This window comes from Thalassophryne amazonica, chromosome 6 (assembly GCF_902500255.1).
Source record: "Thalassophryne amazonica chromosome 6, fThaAma1.1, whole genome shotgun sequence".
NCBI classification, from domain to species: domain Eukaryota; kingdom Metazoa; phylum Chordata; class Actinopteri; order Batrachoidiformes; family Batrachoididae; genus Thalassophryne; species Thalassophryne amazonica.
Genome location: NC_047108.1, coordinates 90812866 through 90834123, shown reverse-complemented (window position 1 = coordinate 90834123; position 21258 = coordinate 90812866). Strand labels below are relative to the sequence as shown.

At 40.9% G+C, this 21258-nt stretch overlaps 1 protein-coding gene across 2 annotated transcripts in view; it reads left to right on the top strand.

Annotated features, from left to right (window-relative positions):
- LOC117512639 (sodium- and chloride-dependent GABA transporter 1-like) overlaps positions 1-16366 on the top strand; it is a 36948-nt gene extending 20582 nt beyond the window's left edge. The window contains exons 1-15 of one of the 2 annotated variants that reach the window (XM_034172788.1): positions 4294-4656; positions 5465-5856; positions 5986-6117; positions 6217-6317; positions 6425-6534; positions 6688-6820; positions 7344-7478; positions 7578-7681; positions 9261-9385; positions 9549-9661; positions 10234-10365; positions 10587-10689; positions 14754-14854; positions 15018-15185; positions 15312-16366. In XM_034172788.1, the coding sequence (XP_034028679.1) occupies positions 5625-5856; positions 5986-6117; positions 6217-6317; positions 6425-6534; positions 6688-6820; positions 7344-7478; positions 7578-7681; positions 9261-9385; positions 9549-9661; positions 10234-10365; positions 10587-10689; positions 14754-14854; positions 15018-15185; positions 15312-15725 (2103 nt within the window). In that variant the 5' untranslated portion in view covers positions 4294-4656; positions 5465-5624 and the 3' untranslated portion in view covers positions 15726-16366. Of the gene's footprint in view, positions 1-4293; positions 4657-5464; positions 5857-5985; positions 6118-6216; positions 6318-6424; positions 6535-6687; positions 6821-7343; positions 7479-7577; positions 7682-9260; positions 9386-9548; positions 9662-10233; positions 10366-10586; positions 10690-14753; positions 14855-15017; positions 15186-15311 lie in introns of those variants that run through there. The other variant, XM_034172789.1, reaches the window with a different exon arrangement.
- Positions 16367-21258: the final 4892 nt, after the last annotated feature.

The window sequence follows — 21258 nt, the reverse complement described above, 5'->3', positions numbered from 1 at the left end:
AAAGGGCAGGCAGCTGTAGGATTGCACTTCACTGAGTGCCCTTCTATACAACTGTGTTGACAGTTTACATACACTCACCATGAACATGAATGTTGTGACAATACTGGGCTTTCACTTCATTACTTTATGGGGATGAGACCAGAGTCATGCAGTCATGAGGGCAACAGAGAAGTTAGGGCCAGGCTACCAACCACTGGTGAACTGGCAGAACAGCGCTGTTTGTCAAGGGCAAGAAGGATAATCAGGAACACTTCACATCCCTTTAACAATGTGTTTTCCCTCCTGCCCTCAGGTAGATGGTACTGTAGCCTGAAGTGTAGAACACACAGATTCAGGGACAGCTTTTACCCAACCGCCAGAAGACAGTTAAATATAAATCGATAGAAAGAACTGTGCAATATAGAATACACTGTAGCAACTTTATCCTTGTAGCATTTTCATATGTGCAATATCCTGTGTCCTTTATTTATTTATTGTAAGTTATGTATACACAGATACAGAGACAGTTATCGATAGGTTTAAAAAATATCACTATCACACTCCTTGGACTGGACTGATATTCTGTGCTTTATTCTGTTTATCTATTCATGCAGTGCATTGATATTTTGTTCTGTGACAGGATCTGTGATGGTTTTTACTGAATGACAACAAAAACGAGTCCAAGTCCAGTACATTTTTAACAGGAAAAATATTTTTTAATTGTTTTTCATTTAAAAAAATATTTATATTTTTAAATAATTTAAAATTCTAAATTTATTTGGGGTTTTCTGTCGACTATATATAGTCAGAAAACATCCATCCATCCATTTTCTTCCGCTTTATCCGGAGTCGGGTCGCGGGGGCAGCAGCTCAAGCAAAGCTGCCCAGACCTCCCAATCCACACACACCTCCCCCAGCTCCTCCGGGGGAACCCCAAGACGTTCCCAAGCCAGCCAAGAGATGTAATCCTTCCAGCGTGTCCTGGGTCTTCCCCAGGGCCTCCTCCCAATGGGACGTGCCCAGAACACCTCTCCAGCGAGGCGTCCAGGGGGCATCCGGAAAAGATGCCCGAGCCACCTCAACTGACTCCTTTCGACGTGGAGGAGCAGCAGCTCGACTCTGAGCTCCTCCCGAGTGACCGAGCTCCTCATCCTATCTCTAAGGGAGCGCCCAGCCACCCTGCGGCGGAAACTCATCTCGGCCGCTTGTACCCGCAATCTCGTTCATTCGGTCATGAGCCAAATCTCATGACCATAGGTGAGGATCGGAACGTAGATTGATCGGTAAATCGAGAGCTTTGCCCCCCTACTCAGCTCTCTCTTCACCACGACGGTCCGATATAGCGACCGCATCACTGCAGACGCTGCACCCATCCGTCTATCGATCTCACACTCCATCTGTCCCTCACTCGTGAACAAGACCCCGAGATACTTAAACTCCTCCACTTGAGGCAAGGACACTCCACCGACCTGAAGAGGGCAAAGCACCTTTTTCCAGTCGAGAACCATGGCCTCGGATTTGGAGGTGCTGATTTCAGTCAGAAAACAGTGCATCTAATATTTTGTTGAATGTTCCACTTTGACCAAAAACTTGTGATAACCATCCACAAGCTTCTGAAGGAATTCTGGTTGGTTATTTGTTCACTGTTCTTGGCAGAAATGGTGAATTTCAATTTCATTTGTTGGTTTTCTGCCACAGACCTAACTTCTGATACTCTGGATAAGGTTGACAGTAATAATAATGACATTTATTGCAGCTTTTATGGCACTCAAAGACATCTAACAATACATTAAACAAAAAAACAAAGTTACATGTTTGGAAAAAGGTTAAAATCATTTGGAGAAGCACAGACAAAATATGGTTTGATGAGGTTGGATAAGCAGGTCTAAACTCCTGTTTTTGGGATGGGATTTGAACAGTCCAGTGAGTCTATCTGAGGTATTTGAGACTGTGAAGAGTTCCAGAGTTGTGGCGTTGAGCATCTTAAGGATCTAGCAGGTATTGTGCTGGTTTTAAAGCAGCCAAGGAAGAGTGCAGGGCATGAGAATGGGTGTAGGGTAAGATACAGCAACGCTCACCTTAAACTGTGGGTTTAAAGTGACTATTTTTGAATGGCCATTCCCACAATGGGGAGCATTTCACAATGGTTTTAATATATTTTCTTCACTTTCACATAATCATAGGGGTCAGGATAGAGTAAGAGAATCATTTGTGTATGTTTCATATGTCCACAGATGCTGTCCATACAATCCATGGAGTTGTCCATGATGGACTGTGGCACTGACTGCTGTCAGCTCTCATACATTGCTGTGCAAGTGGGCTGCATTGTACAGATGCACACAAGACTTTCTACTTATATTATTCGTACTCACAAAGATGAGACAAATATCACATTTTTTTTATTTAGGCAGTGGATATTTTGTTTAAAAATAGCCCACTATAAATTATTTAATCGTGGTGTTTTCTGTGTTAAAGAATTTTTATATAGTGAAAATAAAGAAATGCATACCGAAACAGCTCACAAGGAATGACCTTGAATCAGATTTGGGTTTGTCTGCACTGACTGAGCAACAGTGAAAATAAAGAAATGCATACCGAAACAGCTCACAAGGAATGACTTTAAATCAGATTTAGGTGTGTCTGCACTGACTGAGCAACACTGGGTAAGATAGCACCATGGATTCAAACATGCAAAATTACGGATGCATTTTTTTTGTCCCTGAAATTGCTTTTAGACTTGACATATCATGTTGCATGTGCAAACCGCAACTTGTTTGCATGTTTTACGCCCACAGTGTAGCGTACCTGGGTGGACACAGCCCAAATTGCATATTCATGAAGGAATATGTTAAATGGACAAAAGATGCTGTTTTGTGCATTTAAAAGATGCATTCTTCAGTGCACACTTTTAGTAAATCAGCATGCACTTATTTTTATGTATGTATTTATTGCAAGAGCTGTGGTATTTAAGCATATTTTAATACATGCAAACCTTTAGTAAATCAGGCCTGTGTGAGTGTTTTTATGAGGACAACCTGCATGTCCATGATGCGTGTATGTAAACTTCTAACCACAACTGTATGGAAGCCTGCAAAATGATAATGTCTTCACAGAAATGCAACATCATCATAACTTAGAAATTTAAAGCCAGTCCAGAGAGACAACAATCAGAATTACACAAACAACCAGCCTGGATGGAGGAAGTGCAGCTGAAATTAAGAGACTGCAGGTCAGTGAGCCAAACTGCAGCCAAGGCTGCAGGGTTCAGAGGTCAACTGCTTGCCACCAGCCCACCTGCTCCATCAGCAGGTGTATAAATATGTGTCAGCTTTCACACAACGTGTCCTCAGGGATGTTAACCCAGCTGGAGTTTTTAAATGCTTGCATTCCATGTTGGTATCGTTTAGCGGGTTAGTTCACCCCTCACTGGTTTGCCATCTGGCGCCCTGTGATCTGGAAGCATGCATGCTGTGGACTAAACACCCCTCAACCGAATGCCAAGAGCTGCGCCACTAGTTTGCATCCACCTCAGGTCAGTGACATTAAAGCAAAGCGCATCCTCAGCGGCTGACACATGCGGTGAAAACAAGTGCGCCTCTTTCAGAAAGTGGAGGAGACGGACCACCAACATGACATCACTGCACATGCAAAGAAACTTCAAAAGTAAAACAAACATGCACTTACCAAAAAAAGTGAAGCTCCTCTCAAAGAAATATGATTTTTTTTCTCCCCCTTCAAAATAAAAATAACCAAGTGGATCCACTGATCTCTTGTCCACATTCTCCCCAAAAACAGATGTGATTACTCCAGGACTTGTGATAGCATCCCTTCACTTCTCCAGAAGTGAAGGGATGCTTTGGTCGGTTACAGCAGGCAGACTTAGACAAGCAGCCAAATGTTTCCTCCCTTTATTGACGGGCTCCCTTTATCACAGTTGAGCAGATTTGCACACAGACGCTGTCTGGCCTCATCTTCCAAAATAAGACGTTTGGGAGCGCACCATACACATAATGTTTGCATTTTTGCGCCTCTTTCATATATTAGTCTAGATGAGAAAGGAAGGGTTGTTTATGTATTTATTGCAGACGGGGTACACAAACAATATTTGAACAGAAGCTGTCTGATATTTATTATTGTAACATCATATTTCAGCCTAACTTGAGCGTAAAACTCGTGCGCACAGGTCAGCGCGTAAAAGCGCTAGAATGTTTTTTTTTTTTTTTTTTTGGTTTTAATAAATAAAGGGATTAATGTGTAAATATGACACAGTGAAGACGCTGCTGGTGCCTACAGATGAGGAGGAGGGGGGGCGACTTTGAGATGACATTGAGGCTGTGTGGATGGGAGTTGAGTCTCTGGTTGTTGATGTTAGTCGCACAAGGCGAAGCGGCTGCTGCCCGCGTTGATTCAGCCTCCTCCTCCTCTTCGTCCTCTTCTTTTTCTTCTTCCTCCTCCTCATCTTCCTCCTGTGTCTTCAACACTGGACAGCTCCTGCTTGGACAACCCCCCACCCCCCCAACGCTACATGGTCCCTTTAAGTCTTAATGGAAGTAAAATCTATTTATGCTCCAAGAAAATATTGGGAGTTTACAACTTCATCTGCAGGTGGAATCTGGAGCCCCTCTTTTCGACGTTCGTGGCAGGCGGTTGAGCGGCACGTAGGGCACATCATTCATTGTGAGTAAACTGGCTGAATTGTTGCGGGTGCGTTTTTGAACGCAAATGCATGCTTTTTGTTTTTTCGTGGAGATGGCGATTAAATTGTGAATGAATGATGTTGCGCCGCGCGAGGACTTCTGCGCCTTTATTAAAGCTGAATTGATTACTGATCTGTAGTCAGTTTTCTTTGCACAAATGTGGACGCGCATCCTCGTGCCTTTTTAATAAGGCGATTGGATTCAGTTTTGCTGCCTGCGTGTGCAGCTTGATGCGTAAAGCTTTTACGCATCGGGCATCCCTTTGTCTCCACTGTGCGTGCGTTTTTGTGGTGTAGTGTCTGTCTGTCTGTCTGCGCCCCCGCTCGTCGCCTTTTTTTTTCTCCCCCCTCCGTGGAGAACTGTTCAGAGAATCTGCAGGTGGTCATTGTTGGAGCAGAATTCGTTATGCGTAATTCTCACAGGCTGCTGCGCTGGTGCGTGCTTTTCTTGCACCTGCGCCGCATGTTTTGGATCCTGTAAAGTTTTCATTTTTAACGCATGTTGGCGCAGACTTTAATGAGGCTCTCACGTGCGCGCTGATCCGGTTTGGACCGCTGCTAATTTGCGCGCAATCTGTCCTCTATCTTGTGGTTGCGATGACTTTGCCATCGGTGGATTTTCGGTGTGTGTTGAGTCCGAATGTGAATGACATTCTTTTTGTCAAGCATCCGTAGAGCAAAATCAAGTGTCAATATATTTGCTTAATAAGTGCAGATATTTGCAGTGCGTCCCGGGGAGGAAGAAAAAAGGGGCAAAAACCGACAACTGCTCTATATTCACGATTCTAGGTTAACGGCGATTGACGGAGCCGTGTGCGCGCAGCCTGCATCTCCTCTCCCAGACATTCGGTCCAAAGGTTAGGTCTTAAAAACCGCGAAGCTGCTGTCTGCGTGGACTGGTGCTGAAGCCTCCCGTCCGACTGTCAGGACCTCTGCCAAATCCAGAGACATGGCGACCAATGGCACCAAAACTGATGGACAAGTCACAGAACTGAACGAAGTGGCCACGAATAATGACAAACCCAAATCCCTGGATGTGAAAGCCGACAAGCAGAAAAAGGACGTGCCTGCTCGAGAAACATGGGTGGGAAAATTCGATTTTCTCCTCTCGTGTGTGGGTTATGCAATTGGACTGGGCAACGTGTGGAGATTTCCATATCTGTGTGGAAAAAACGGTGGAGGTAACCAGCTAATATTCCTTAAAAAGCCTGCAGCTGATGCATGAATGAACATTGTATTTGCTGCATTTTTTTTAAATGCATCTGTGGTTTTAGGCATGCATAACTTAAATGTACTTTTTGTCCATCCAGGAGCCTTCTTGATTCCTTATTTTTTGACTCTCATATTTGCTGGGATGCCCTTGTTTCTCCTGGAATGCGCTCTTGGTCAGTACACCTCAATTGGAGGGCTTGGTGTGTGGAAATTGGCTCCAATGTTTAAAGGTATACCTCAGTCACATTGCATGAATAAAGTTTGAGGTATTTATGTGGTTTTTGCAGGAAAAAAAATACAATATCTGGTGTGGTATTTGTGTATGCTAGGTGTTGGTCTTGCAGCAGCCGTCCTGTCCTTCTGGCTGAATATTTACTACATTGTAATCATTGCTTGGGCCATTTACTATCTGTACAACTCCTTCACGACTGTAAGTATGGTGCAGTGTGCACATATGGTCACAGGTCGTGGCTGATTATTTGATATATTTAAGTTGTTAAGAAATTACACATTTGCAGGATTTCATTTGTTTTGCAGGAACTTCCCTGGAGCTCTTGTAACAATCTGTGGAACACAGATAAGTGTTACACAAACTACACCATTGCAGATACAACCAATCTCACCAGCGCTGTGGCAGAGTTTTGGGAGTAAGATATCGACTGTTTTCTCTTGTTTAATTGCTTCACAACATGCATCACTGAGAAATATCTTTTTAAAACAACAGCACCGACAAAAGCAGGCTCCTCTGGTTGCGGTTGCTGCTTTGTATCCCTCTTATTGTTGCTCGCTCTGACTTGTAGGCACAACGTGCATGAAATGACTGACGGCTTAGAAAAACCAGGCCAGATTCGAGTGCCACTGGCGATAACGCTGGCCATCGCCTGGGTCCTTGTGTACTTCTGTATCTGGAAAGGGGTTAGCTGGACAGGAAAGGTAAGATTTAGTTGCCCGAGGCCTCTATATGTTACACAGCTGTCAAAGAGAAAAGGAGTAGTGTGTCTGTCTGGCAGCTGTTCAGTATAAAACGCCTTCATTTCACCCTCATCGATCATTTAGTTTGCCGTCAGCATTGCCCGGATTGATTTTAAAATAAGAGGAGAGACCTTCAATGTTCGCTAATACCGCTCAGAGTCATCCTTGATTCATCTTGCTGTGGATCTCGTGACACACGGCGTCTACACAGAGAGTGCGGATCTGTGATAGGAGGAGCTACGCAATCTGGTTTTGTCCTCTGCTGTCACTTGGAGCGGATTCGTTCCTTTGCAGTGTTGCATTATTTAAAGTCTAGCACCTCACATGAGCACGGCAAATAAAATATTTTTGGTGACAAATGCACCCCACCCCAATCCCCAGTCCCCAAAAGGCCTTCCTCGTTTTTCATAACTCCATAACTGCATGTTGTGCATGCATCATCGACGCAATGGTTCCCTGCTGAAAACCGTCTCATATTTTATAGGTCGTTTACTTCTCGGCTACATACCCTTACTTCATGCTGTTTATTCTCTTCATCCGTGGGGTGACTTTACCTGGAGCTAAAGAAGGCATTCTGTTCTATATTACACCTGAGTTTGAAAAACTGAAAGAATCTGAGGTAATGACAGGTTATTATATGATTCACATCTATATGCTGCACGCCTGGGAGAGCAGGCGCTCAGCCTCCTACGGCTAAATGGTTGTGCTCCTTTGGCAGGTCTGGCTGGATGCAGCGACACAGATCTTTTTTTCTTATGGATTGGGATTGGGGTCACTTATAGCTCTGGGCAGCTACAACCCTTTCAACAACAATGTTTACAGGTGAGACTGGTGATGAAATGCTGTTCATTATAGCTGAAGGTGGTAATAATTATGTAATTATGCTCTACGCCCTCATTAAAGGCTCATATTTAAGGGTCCCGTTAATGTGACTTACTGCACGGCATCACATGTCTCTTGCTGTCAGTTTGCACGCAGCTTGCAAAGCCTGTGTGTTTTCTGCACCAGTATACAATCTGTTGCATAAATTTGGGGTGCTTATTTTAAATAGATCTAGCTTAATCTACAGTAATGTACAAAAAAGGCATCATTATTATTATTATTAAAAAATTAAAGCAAGAATGCTTCAAAAACACTGAAAGTGAAGTATCAAAAAATTATGATGAACAGTGTTAATCATTCAAGAATAAGCAAAATAAATATCTTGTGGCTTCCCTTTACCTTTAACACTGAATTATTTTGGATCAATTCTTCCATGGGTTTACAAGAATGTCATGTTGATCAATTCATTGTTCTTTGATTATAATTAGCTGTTTGTTGTCGTTGTGGAACTGTGCATTTGGCGTAAACACACACACACACATCTTCAGCTGCTTACTCCAATACAACATAAACAGTTTCTTTTTATTAATGTCTTAATAAAGTACGTATACTAATTTGATAAAGTTGGCAACATTTTGGAACATTTTTAATCTGTTTTGTTTATTTTTATTTCCATACCAGATTATCTAATTTCTTATTATTGTTATTATTATGTTCGCCATTACACCATGGAAGACTCCAATAAATTTTGGAGGTGATCCAGATCTGGATTCTGGATCAAGATTTAACTTTATATAGGCTTTGAAGGATTATGTCAAAACTACTTCACAAATTCTCACCAAATTTGCACCACAGATAGGTATGAGGCCATGGAAGGCTTCATTAAATTTTGGAGGTGATCCAGATCCGGATTCTGACACAGGATTTTACTTTACAGGCTCTTAAGGATTACGACAAAACTTGATGGATTTTCATCAAATTTTCACCACACATTGGTATTGGGCCTTGGAAGACTCCATTAAATTTTGGATGTGATCTGGATCTGGGATCAGGATTTCACTTTGTGGACTTTTAAAAATTACATCAAGACTACTTCCCGGATACGACATCACCATGTAAAACCAAGATCAGGAAAACGTTATTTTGGTTCAGCTTGTGAATTAAATATCAGATTGCAACATCTTGATCAGTCGGGCCATTCTGGATCAGTATGCAGTTATTACACTGTGTTGTGGAATCCAGATCCAGGTAAAGTCCGGGTCATGATGTGAATCACAGATCTGTTATTTTGATTCCTCATCAACCCTTGGCAGACGTCAGAAATCTCGGATTGCTCTTGTTATCATTATTATTAGTAAGCAGCTGTTAACTTTTTCAGTTTTTATTAATATTTAGAAATATCAAATTTGGTCATTTGCTGAGTACATTTTTGGGTGCTAAACACTTATGCACAGTACTGCATCTCATATTAGGAAACTATTTTCGCCAGCTCTTTCATCAGTGCAAATCCTCATGATGAAAAAATGACACAACACCTGAAATCTGACAACAAGCCCGTTTTTATATTTGCCTTCCCCAGAGACTCTGTCATTGTGTGCTGCATCAACTCGTGCACCAGCATGTTTGCTGGCTTTGTGATCTTCTCCATTGTTGGCTTCATGGCACATGTGACAAAGAAAGACATCGCCGATGTTGCAGCTTCAGGTAACTCTTAACACCTGTGATGGTGCTGTCAGTGCATGACAAAGGTTTGCCATCACTGCTAACCGCTTTTGTCGTCACCTCTGCACAAAAGAAAAAAAAAAGGGTATTTGTGCACCTCAATGTGAGTGAGAATAACCATGGCGAAATGTGATTTATGATCCAGGTCCAGGTTTAGCTTTTCTGGCCTACCCGGAGGCAGTAACCCAGCTGCCGGTGTCTCCTCTCTGGGCCGTTCTGTTCTTCTCCATGCTGCTCATGCTGGGGATCGACAGCCAGGTAAGGCGGCTTGAAGATGATCTTCTCATGGGATGACCTAAATATTTAAGTGTAGGTACATATCCCGCTCTCTGCATGATAAGCATGCAGTTTGCTTCTTGTGGACAGATAGAGCTGAGCTTTGACATCAGCTGTTAAAGCACCTTTCCCACCTTCATTTGCCCACAGGTATCACTGTCTCTGTTTCTTTCTTTTATGTTCCATTTTTGGGTTGGAGAAATCAGCAAAAGTAGAAAATCCAGAAAATGTGGCTATATGAAAGCAAGCACATCAATGCTTAAATGTCATGGCAACAGTGCTGCTGTATGAGATTGAATCCAAATGGCCTCCATTGAGTCGACATTTCTGTTTGTGTCATTGGTCCTGTAAAGTGCTGTCTGCTGTAATTGTCAACCATCAACCTAACCAATAATGCTTCAAAAATACTTTTGCAAAATATAAAAAAAATACTAATAATAATTTGACATTTTATGTGAAGTTAAACCATTCTGATGACAAATACAAAGCAGAAACGTGCAAAGATTGCACCTACAAATCCAAATTAATGTTGTATTTGTGATTGTGTCCTTCAGTTCTGCACTGTTGAAGGCTTCATCACCGCTCTGGTGGATGAGTTTCCCAAGGTTCTTAGGGGTAGACGAGAGATCTTCATCGCAGTTGTCTGTCTGGTGTCCTATGTGATCGGACTTTCAAACATCACACAGGTACAGCAGGGCAGCTCTCTCACTTACTTTGACCGGCACGAGAAAATCAGCATGCAAAAGCCAAATAAAGGACTCGAAAAAGGCAAAGAAAATCATCTGTACAAGTGGGCAAAAAAAAACCCTGCTGAATATTCAGATTTGCAGACTTACATTACCAGAGCAGGTTGTGCTGTATCTGTACGTACCCTTTTTGTAACACTTATCCATTTTTCTGTAACCAGGGTGGAATCTATGTGTTCAAACTGTTTGACTACTACTCTGCCAGTGGAATGTGTCTGCTGTTCTTGGTCTTCTTTGAATGCATCTCCATATCCTGGTGCTACGGTGTGTATCATCAATGTATCATCCAATGCTGCAAAAGGAAAAAAAACAAACACTTTTTTTCTTTTAAATTCCTTTACGATATGCCAAAATTTAGGAGGAAGGACCATCTCATTTAATAATGAAAGTTTTCTGAGCATTAGAGCATGTGTAGCATGATGCAATTTATATTGGATATTGTTTCTTTGACATACTAGCACATTTGACTGCTGATGGGCCACATAAGAAAATGCTAACCATGGTTAGTGTTAGCATATATGGTCAAACGTTAGTAGTTAGCATTAGCATTTGTGTTCGCATGTTAACAGTTAACATTAGCGTATCGCTCATTAGCAGTTAGCTTTAGCATATACAGTCATGCATTAGCAGTTATCATTACATATACAGTCGTACATTAGTAGATAGTGTTGGCATATTTGGTAACACATTAAGCGTTAGTGTTAGCATAAGCAGTGCATTTGCATGTGTACGTTAGCAGTTATTGTATATGCAGCCGTGCATTAGCAGTGAGCACAAAGTGAGTCTCACTTTAACCCTTTTATGGTCAACTTAGCTGCTTGGTAGAGCATTATTGATATCTGTATTGTATTGAAAATGTGAAGATATTAAAGGGTTAAGAGTTAGTGTAGGCACATGCCGCCATGCATTAGCATCAGGCGATCAGGATATGCATTAGCAGTTAAATAGACTGCATTTCTATACTGCCTTTGCCATCTGATGCAGATGCTCAAAGTGCTTTACAATAAAGCCTCACATTCATTCAGTCTTTCACAATCACAAATACACACATAGTCACATTCCAGTGTCAGGGTGCTGCCATGTGAGGTGTCCAATTGCACACCTGGAGCAGCAGCAAGCATTAAGCACTTTGGTGGTCAAGGGCACCTTGCTGATATTTCAGTAAGGTGTAAGGAATGAGGGGTGGGGAGTTGATGGTCAAGTGGTTAAAGCTGTGGGCTTGGAGCCAGAGGAACCTCGATTCAAATCCCTGTCAGACCAGGAAAATTACTCAGCGCCCTCGGGCAAGGTCTTTAATATCCAAGTGGCTCTTGGTGTGTACTAAGTGCACTGCCACCCTAATCTTCACACCATCACCGCAACATAGCGTAGCACATGTTAGCATATGAGGTCACATGTCAGTGTTAGTGTGACCTGTGTTGTACATTGTCCCATAGTGGAGCTGAACTCACGACCTCTGGTATGGGAGGTGGATGTTCTAACAAGAAGGTTAGCATATGTCGCTGAAGTTGGAAAGTGAGGTTTAATTACTGCACAACTCCCACTGGCTACTATTACACTCACCACTCCCCGGACAAAAATGTCATTCCCTCTGGGCCACACTGCTAATGCATCCTGGATTGAGTTTGACTGTGTACTGTCCCGCACTGGACTCAAACTTACAACTACAAATAGACGCCTTTACGGTGTCAAATCTCGCGCGTAATCACGTTCTCACTGGGGAGGCCAAGATTTTGTTATCAGTGTAAACAAGCGTTTGCGGCAACTTGTTTGCAACATTGCGTCTTTATGGAGATGAGTTCAACCTAAATATGTATTTAGGTGTTTAGCTAGATAATCTTGAGTCTTTAATGTGAGTTTTATTAAAATTTTTAAAAAGCGTGTTGCTGTTAGGATTGGGAACTGGTTCTTTTCAGGTATTTTTAAGAAATGATTTGTTCCATCGACATCAATAGCCTTTTTGCTTAACAATTCCCTTATCAGTCCTTCAGAGTGGCCATTGTTTTGGGTGGTGTTTGTCAGGAAAATGATCATTTCTCTACATTGATTACAGACCCTGCAGCAGGTCTGTATAATCAACCGTTTCTGCAGCGTGGCTTTGCTTTGAACCTTGAACCAATGAAGCAGTGCTTCAGTCTTCAATCTGCTGCTTCGTTGCAGATTTTTATTTCCTTATTTGGAAATAAAAGTGTGCGTTCCGTATTGACCTGAAACGGGACGCAGTTTGTCCCGTATTTCTGTGAGAATCAAAAAGTCTGTAAAATGTCAATGGAATTGACTGGCGCTTTATATGGAAACTTACAGGTAAATTTGATCCCAGCCTCTCTCCTGCTTTTCACCAATGAGCTGACAGACACGAGTTGACAATACAGAATCACTCTTATCTCATTGGTCGAGGGACATCTGCTCGCAAGAAGATACCGACGTCATGAGCCGACGACGGTCGCTGGACGACAATAACAAAGCAGCATGGCTGATATCGATACAGACACCGACTCTGGCACTGCAGATATGCCTACGGACAGCAATGTCTGCAACGTCGTTACTACTCCTCCTAAAAAAAACAAACAAAAAAGAATGCAAAAATACAGGGGAGAATGAGAAAAGGAAAATGGCTGGGTGGAAAAGGTGCGCGACAACAGTATTGTTTACTTTTCAGACTTTATTTTTTGCACTTTTTATTACACTAAATGTGTAAATGTGCACTGTTACATTGTTTTGCACTGTTACATTGTTTTGGATGATGCAAATTTTCTATTGGTTTTTTTTTTGTTAATTTATACAATTTTAAGTTAAGCAATAGCACTACAGAGATTTATTTTTAAAGAAGACAGAATGCTCATACTGAAATTGTGAGTGAAAATTTATTTTGCACTAAAAATAAATTGCTAAATAATAATTTGTTTTCCACGTGTTCATATCAGAATAAATGCATGTATGCATCTACCTAAATTCAGGGTCAAGTCAACAGTCAAATGGTTAAAAATCGTTTCACACAGACGCTGGGAAGGGTGAAGGCAACGGTCAGTCGGCCGGTCAGCCCTGGCGGTGAGGTGTCCCTTATTTATTTTTCAGAGAGTTGGCAACCCTACATATGTCTGTGAGTAATATTTACCTTTTTATGTTAAACCAACCTGTTATGGTCTTCTGAAACAGTTGATAGATGTATTTTATAAGTTAAAAACAGTACTGATGCTAACATGTTAGCATGTCTATGGCTTTTCAATGTTAAAGTTAGCATTAAGCTGAGCTATTATCAAGCCTCCCTCCCCAGCGCGCAAAGGATCCTGGGATACTCTAAAACCGTGAATATGAGAGGAGGACTTTCTAACAAGGAGGCTAAAACTCAAATCTGTTAGCGTTTGCCCCCACAACATCTTTTGGTGTCAGGAGTGAGGTATACTCACTGCACAGTACCAATTAGCAGCTGTTACATTACGGTCAGCAGATGTGGTCAGGTGTTAGCTGTTAGCATTTGAGGTCAAGTGTGAGTAGTTATCAAACATGTAGTTTTATGCTAACTACATCCGTGATGGTTAGCTTTGCCAACAAATTGTTAAGATTAACCACAATCAGATGCCTTTGTACAATAGTTAGCAATTTTCCTTTAATACTGTGAGGTAGCGATGGTTAGCTTTGCCAACAAATTAACATTAACCGCAATGAGATGACTGTGATGTAGCGATGGTTAGCTTTGCCAACAAATTGCTAACATCAACTGCAATCAGATCACTTTATACAATAGTTAACAATTTTCCTTTCATACTGTGAAGAGTGAGGTATACTCACTGCACAGTACCAACTAGCTGCTGTTACATTACGGTCAGCTGATGCAGTCATGTTAGCTGTTATCATTTGAGGTCAAGTGTGAGTAGTTACCAAATGTGTCATGCCAGCCATGGTTGATGCTAACCACATCCATGATGGTTAGCTTCGCCAACAAATTGTTAACGTTAACCGCAATCAGATGACTTTCTACAATAACTAACAATTTTTCTTGAATACTGTCTGTCAGCAGTCAAGTATGCCATGTCTGTATAACAATGTCCAGTATAAATAGTGGTATGCCCTACATCCGGAAATCCAGGATATTCCTGGAAAACTTACATGTCTCTTTATGAATGCTCAGGCTAAATATGAAGGTTATGAAAAGAAATAATGTCACACCTATCCAGAGATATTAGTGCATCTTCAAATGCTATTCAGCCTCAAAGTCACAAGCAGTCATGTTCCACCCCGTCATCCTCATCTTCATGCATGGCACAAGAGCAGCAAATTGAAATAAATAGGCTATGAATATTTTAATCACAGATTCATCTGTCTCGCAGGTGTGAACAAGTTCTACGACAACATTGAAGAGATGATTGGCTACAAGCCATGTGTATGGTGGAAGTTGTGCTGGGTCGTGTTCACCCCACTCGTCGTGGCGGTGAGCACTCTGAACTAATTCAACTGTACATCTAAAGTTATGACACAGAAAATGAAATCATAAATAAAGTCAATATTACCTGCCTCGAGTCGTGTCAGGCTGAGACAGAGCTCCCTGTAGTCGCCAGTGTCAGGGTGCATAAAGCGTCTCATGTCTCCCACAGGGGGTGTTCTTGTTCAGCGCCGTACAAATGGTTCCTCTCACAATGGGAGATTATGTGTTCCCAAGCTGGGGCCAGGGAGTGGGCTGGCTTATGGCTCTGTCCTCCATGGTTCTCATACCGGGATACATGATCTATATGTATCTTGGACTCAAGGGTACCTACGAAGAGGTAAGAATTGAATTACTGAGGGTTTGTTGGGCAGAGCTTCCCAGCTTGTCTGGTTTAAGGTCTGACCTCAGTGTCCTGACCTGTCTTGTGTAATTAATCAGAGTTATGGTTGTATTTCTCCTCTAGCGATTGAGGATAATGCTTCGGCCTCCTGCAGTTGTCAAGCGACGTCAAGAAAATGGACCAGAGCAACAGGTGGAAACCAACACAGCAAATCTAACCAGCCCTACCAATCCTGCTAATCTAGCTCCGGCAAACCCGACCAGCCCAACCAATCCAGCTCCTGTCAACTCAACCAGTCCAGTGACCACCGCAAACCCAGCAGTGCCAAGCACTGCAGCTACGGTTGCTAGCCCGGTGAACCCTGTAGCTATCCCCACCATCACCACCACAGCCACCACAGTTTGTCCGGTTAACCCCATCGCCATGTTTATCCCAGCCAGCCCGCCGCCAAACCTCACTAGCCCAACGGCGCCTGTTAACCCCCCAAACCCAGCAAGCCCAACTTCGAACCTGCCCAACACTGAGGCCAGTGTGTAGACAACAACACAACCCTCATGGAGCATGTAGAAAAAAAGAGAACATTACAAAGGACTTCCAAGATTTTAATTGAGTCACCTACCTCCATGGGAAATATGTGATCAAAACAGATTTTCAAACCAGATTTAATTTCTCTGCATTTTTAAAATCAAACCAGTGATGTCTCATTTTTGGTTTGCATTCTGATAACAACAAGAAAGACTGTTAATGTCCAGAAATACAACTATCAGTCTGAGCAACAACAACAACAACAAAAAAAATGCTGTGTAATACTGTGAGGAAAAAAACAGAACAAAAACAACCATAGAGGTATAGATTAGGAATTTGTGGATTATCTTCATGAATCAAGTCATTACAGTGTGAATATAGTAGATGCCATAGTGAACAAAATTGACGTAACTGAAGAGTGAACTGAAGAGATGCATCAGTTTTATTGTGGATGTTTACCAAACCTCACGCAGCGATCGCCTTTCCAAACATCGCACTCCGTGAGGCAAACCACAGTGAGGAGCTCGAAGAAAGCACAATGCCAATAAGAAGTTCACGTTTTGGAGTTCTGGAGAAATCCAGTGTTTGTTGCAAAAGATTTTGTGTGTGAGAGAGACTGTTATTTTTCTTTTTTGGATTACTTTTTTTCCAGTAAAAAATATAAACAAATCTTTTATGTGATATATATAGATATATAGATATATATATATATATATATATATATATATATATATATATATATATATATATATATAAGAGACATTTTTAGAATTATTTTTAGGATGTTTTATACTATATGTGTTGTGATGGAGGACCAAAATCAATATAGGCAGACAAAAGCAAAAACTATGCCATTTAGTGTTTGGTTGGCGAAGCGCAGGGTACAAAGAGGGACAGAAAAAAATAAATAAATAAAAGCACAGGATTAGAATTGCAATTTACAAATATTGACTATCCCTTATAATGCTGACAGTCAATCCTGTTTACGTTTTGCATGCTTTCCTCAGGAATATCAATGACAGAAATCTGAAATGTCTCCTGAAAAATCAAACAAATAAATAAATGAATAAAAAAGAAGAGAGATGAGCTTAAGCCAATGCTTTCATCTAAATCAGAGCTGGTTTAGATGACTGGGTAGATATACAAAAACATTTTTGAATACTCGCACAAAAACCTGGACCAACTCTGTGTTTGACTTCTTTTCATATCCTTCATGTGTGACAATGATCAATTATCACTTGATCGATATGTATTCAGCAATACATATGTAGACGTATCAATGCAGGTCGTCAGTAAGCAGTCGGTCTGTTTCTCACTTTATGTTGTCTTTGCTTAGTGACCAGTGGTGGGCACAGCTAACCTAAAAGTTAGCTTTGTTAACCAATAATCCGTTAACTGAAAGTGTAACTGTGATGGCACTAAACCAGTAAACCGCTAAAACATTTACCTGAAGCTACAGTTAACCGGTAACCCAGACTTGTATGACTCTAGCTTTGCCTTGTTTTGTTGTTTGTTTGTTTGTTTAGATCTAAAACACTAAAAAGCAAACAGAGATGAAATTTAAATATGTTGTAGCATAAACACACGGGTCCTTAAAAAGTTTTAACACACTAAGATCAGATGATGATCAAGTACATAAATAATTAAATGAACCAATGAAATTAAACAGGGGTTAACATTCAACATAGTTTATTCACAGTACAGAAAGTATTTAATGAATACAAATATTTATAAATAAAAATACAATTGGAAAATCATTTCAATGGCGTTATTATGATGTTATGCTCCTGAATCTCATTGCATGATCTGTTGATTTCCCTTATTGGATTAATGTATAAACTACAACATAAACAAGCTTGTATGATTTTAGGAATTAGATAGTCTTAACTGCTAAACTTTATTCCACAAAATGTTAGCAAACTTGTAGAAAGCAGAACTACATGAAGTGGAAGCTAATCTGTCCATTAATGGTTCTCAAAGTTAGCTGAAAGGCTAAACTGCTAATGAAATATTAGCTTTGCTAATTAGCAGTTAGCTGATTAGCTTAACTATGCCCACCACTGCTCATAATGAAAGCAGAAAGCTTTAATTTTCCCACACTTTTTTGTCGCAGCGTGTTCGGACAATGTTAGTTTGCTTCTATGGCAGCTACCGCGTGAAAAAATAAGGGCACACGGTTTGAAAGGATCACAAAAGCAAAACAACTGAGCGAAAATATGAAATGGCTCCAGTTCATGTCCTGTGAATTTGTATAAAGTTGCCACAGTTTTCTCTGAAACTTTGTTGTAAAACTGTGCTGTGTAAAATGTAACTGTGAATGTCCGTAATTCATTGGAAGTTATTGTCTCAATGTTGAAACAAAAAAGAGAATTGCTGTTTTCTGCAATAATATTTTGACCACAGAAACTAAAGCACATATCTTACAGAAATATGCGAAATGATGATTAAAATGAAGATACTGAAGATTATATTAAAAATAGAAACTATGTCTAGTAAAACAGTATTGTTTTGTATATTTTTAACTGTCTCTAATGTAAAACATAATATGTATCTAAATGGTGTCAAATGATAAGCACGATTGTTATGTTATATAAAGAGAAAACGACTGAAAAAATAAAGAATTATAGAAAATATAAGCAGAGTACACGGCTCACATATAGTAACTCTATCGTGTGTTTAAAGCAGCTTTCCAATAGTGTCACCTGGAAATTAGGTCACATTCAGTGTTGTATCAAAGGACACGTGCAGCGCTCAAACCGCCTGCAATAATTGACTCTTGTTTGTTCTCCTGTTATCCACAGAGCAGTACAATTTCACATTTAACCGATTTAACAGATCCTGACTACTAACCTTTAATCATTTGCTTTGATCTTGATCACCAAGCTGTAGAAGAGTATTTGGCAATCCTCTATACTGACCTTTGATCCTTACTGCTGTCCTTTTGATCTTGATTGATGTCCTTTAATCATGGTCTTTGATCCCGATCACCAAGCTTTGGTCCTGATTGCTGAAATAGATCCTGATTGCATGATTAAAAGGAGCATTTAAAGATTGAATGAATTGACCTTTGATCCTAATTTTTGATCATGATTACTGATCTTTAATCCTCATTGCTGAACTTAGATCCTGATATTTTATCCTGATTACTCATGTCTGATCCTGACTGGCAAGCTTTATCCTGATAGCTGAGCCTCTATCCTGGTATTTATTTGTAATCACTGAGCTTTGATCTGTTTCAGAGGAGGTCCTGTTTTTGTTGCCATTTGTCCATCTTGGATCCTGTAATTGTGATCAAAGGAATCAGTATCAAGGAGCAGATCCTGACCTTTTTGCTTTTTGCTCTGGGTCACCACACCAGATCCAGAATGGATCTGCAGGTTGATGTGGCACAGGTTTTATGCAAGATGCCCTTGCTGACGCAACTCCACATGACATGGAGAATGGCACAGGTGGTCTTGAACCAGGATCCTTTACTTTTGGAAGCACCATGAGACCCTGACCTCTGATCCTGATATTTGAAAAAAACAAAATAATACAAAAAATTCAAAAATCCTGATTACATGATCAAAGTAATCAAGGCCAATGATCAAATACAATCTCCTCCTCTTTGGATTTGCAGGGTACAATGCAACAGAAAATATTCACAATGCTTCACTTTACCCACGATTTATGTTACAGCCTTATTCCAAAATGGAGTAAATTTATTTTTTTTTCCCCTCAAATTCTATTCACAACAACCCATAATAACAACATGAAGTAAAATGATTTTTTTTCCAAATTTATTAAAAATAAAAAAAATAAGAAATCACATGTTCACACCTTTTACTCAATAGTTTGATGCACCTTTGACAGCAATTGCAGCCTGAAGTCCTCTTCAATATGATGCCACAAGCTTGGTGCACCTATCTTTGGGCAGTCTTGTCCATTCCTCTTTGCAGCACCTCTCAAGCTCCATCAGGTTGGATGGGGATCGTCAGTGCACAGCCATTTCAGATCTCTCCAGAGATGTTCAATCAGATTCAGGTCTGGGCTCTGGCTGGGTCACTCAAGGACATTCACAGAATTGTCCTGAAGTCACTCTTTTGATATCTTGGCTGTGATTAGGGTCATTGTCCTGCTGGAAGATGAACCTCTGCCCCAGACTGAAGTCAAGAACGCTCTGTAGCAGGTTTTCATCCACAATATCTCGGAACATTGCTGTATTCATCTTTCCCTCAATCCTGACTAGTCTCCCAGTTCCTGCTGCCACCACCATGCTTCACTGTAGGGATGGTGCCTGGTTTCCTCCAAACATGGTGCCTGGCATTCACACCAAAGAGTTCAGTCTTTGTCTTAGCAGACCAGAGAATTAGTTTCTTATGGTCTGTGGCTTTCATCTGACCACTCTAGCATACAAGCCTGAATGGTGAATTGCTGTAGAGATGGTGGTCCTTCTGGAAAGTTCTCCTCTCTCCACAGAGAAATGCTGGAGCTCTAACAGCGTGACCATCAAGTTCTTGGTCACCTCCCTGATTAAGGCCTTTCTTCCCCAATCACTCAGCTTTGACGGGCGGCCAGCTCTAGAAGAGTCCTGGTGGATCCAAACTTCTTCCATTTTTGGATGATGGAAGCCACTGTGCTCATTGGGACCTGCAAAGCAGGAGAAATGTTTCTGTACCATTACCCAGATTTATGCCATGAGACAATCCTGTCTCAGAGGTCTACAGACAATTCCTTTGACTTCATGCTTGGTTTGTGCTCTGACATGCACTGTCCACTGTGGGACCTTATATGTAGATAGGTGTGTCCCTTTCAAAACCATGTCCAATCAATTGAACTTACTGCAGGTGAACTCCAGTTAAGCTGTAGAAACATCTCATGATCAGTGGATACAGAATGCACCTGACCTCAATTTTGAGCTTCATGGCAAAGGCTGTGAATACTTATATATATATGTGTGTGTGTGTGTGTGTGTGGTGTGTGTGTGTGTGGTGTGTGGTGTGTGTGTGTGTGTGTGTGTGTGTGTGTGTGTGTGTGTGTGTGTGTGTGTGTGTGTGTGTGTGTGTTTTCTTAGTTTTTTTAATAAATTTCCAAAAATCTAAAAAAAAAAAAAAAAAAAAAAACTTTTTCACCTTGTCATTATGGGGTATTGTGTGTACAATTTGAAAGGGAAGAAATGAATTTCATTCATTTTGGAATAAGGTTGTAACATAAAATGTGGAAAAAGTGAAGCGATGTGAATACTTTCCAATATAATGTACAATCACCTCTTACTTGATCCAAGGCGTGTGGCTTCTCCTAATTTCACTGGAATGTGTTCGCTTCCCTTTGTGATATCCTGCTAAGAGACAGACAGGACAGACAGACAAACGGCAATAAAAATGGAACCTCCTTGATGGAGGTAAAAAATACATATTACATAAGAAAAGTTTGTGGGGTGTGTAAAATGAATAAATGTTAGTTCAATTGTCTGGGTGAAGTTGACATCGACAGTATCTCAATCCTTCTGTGTGCTTTACAAAAGAAAAGCTTAACAGCTGCAGTGAGAAAACATCAAACAAAAAGG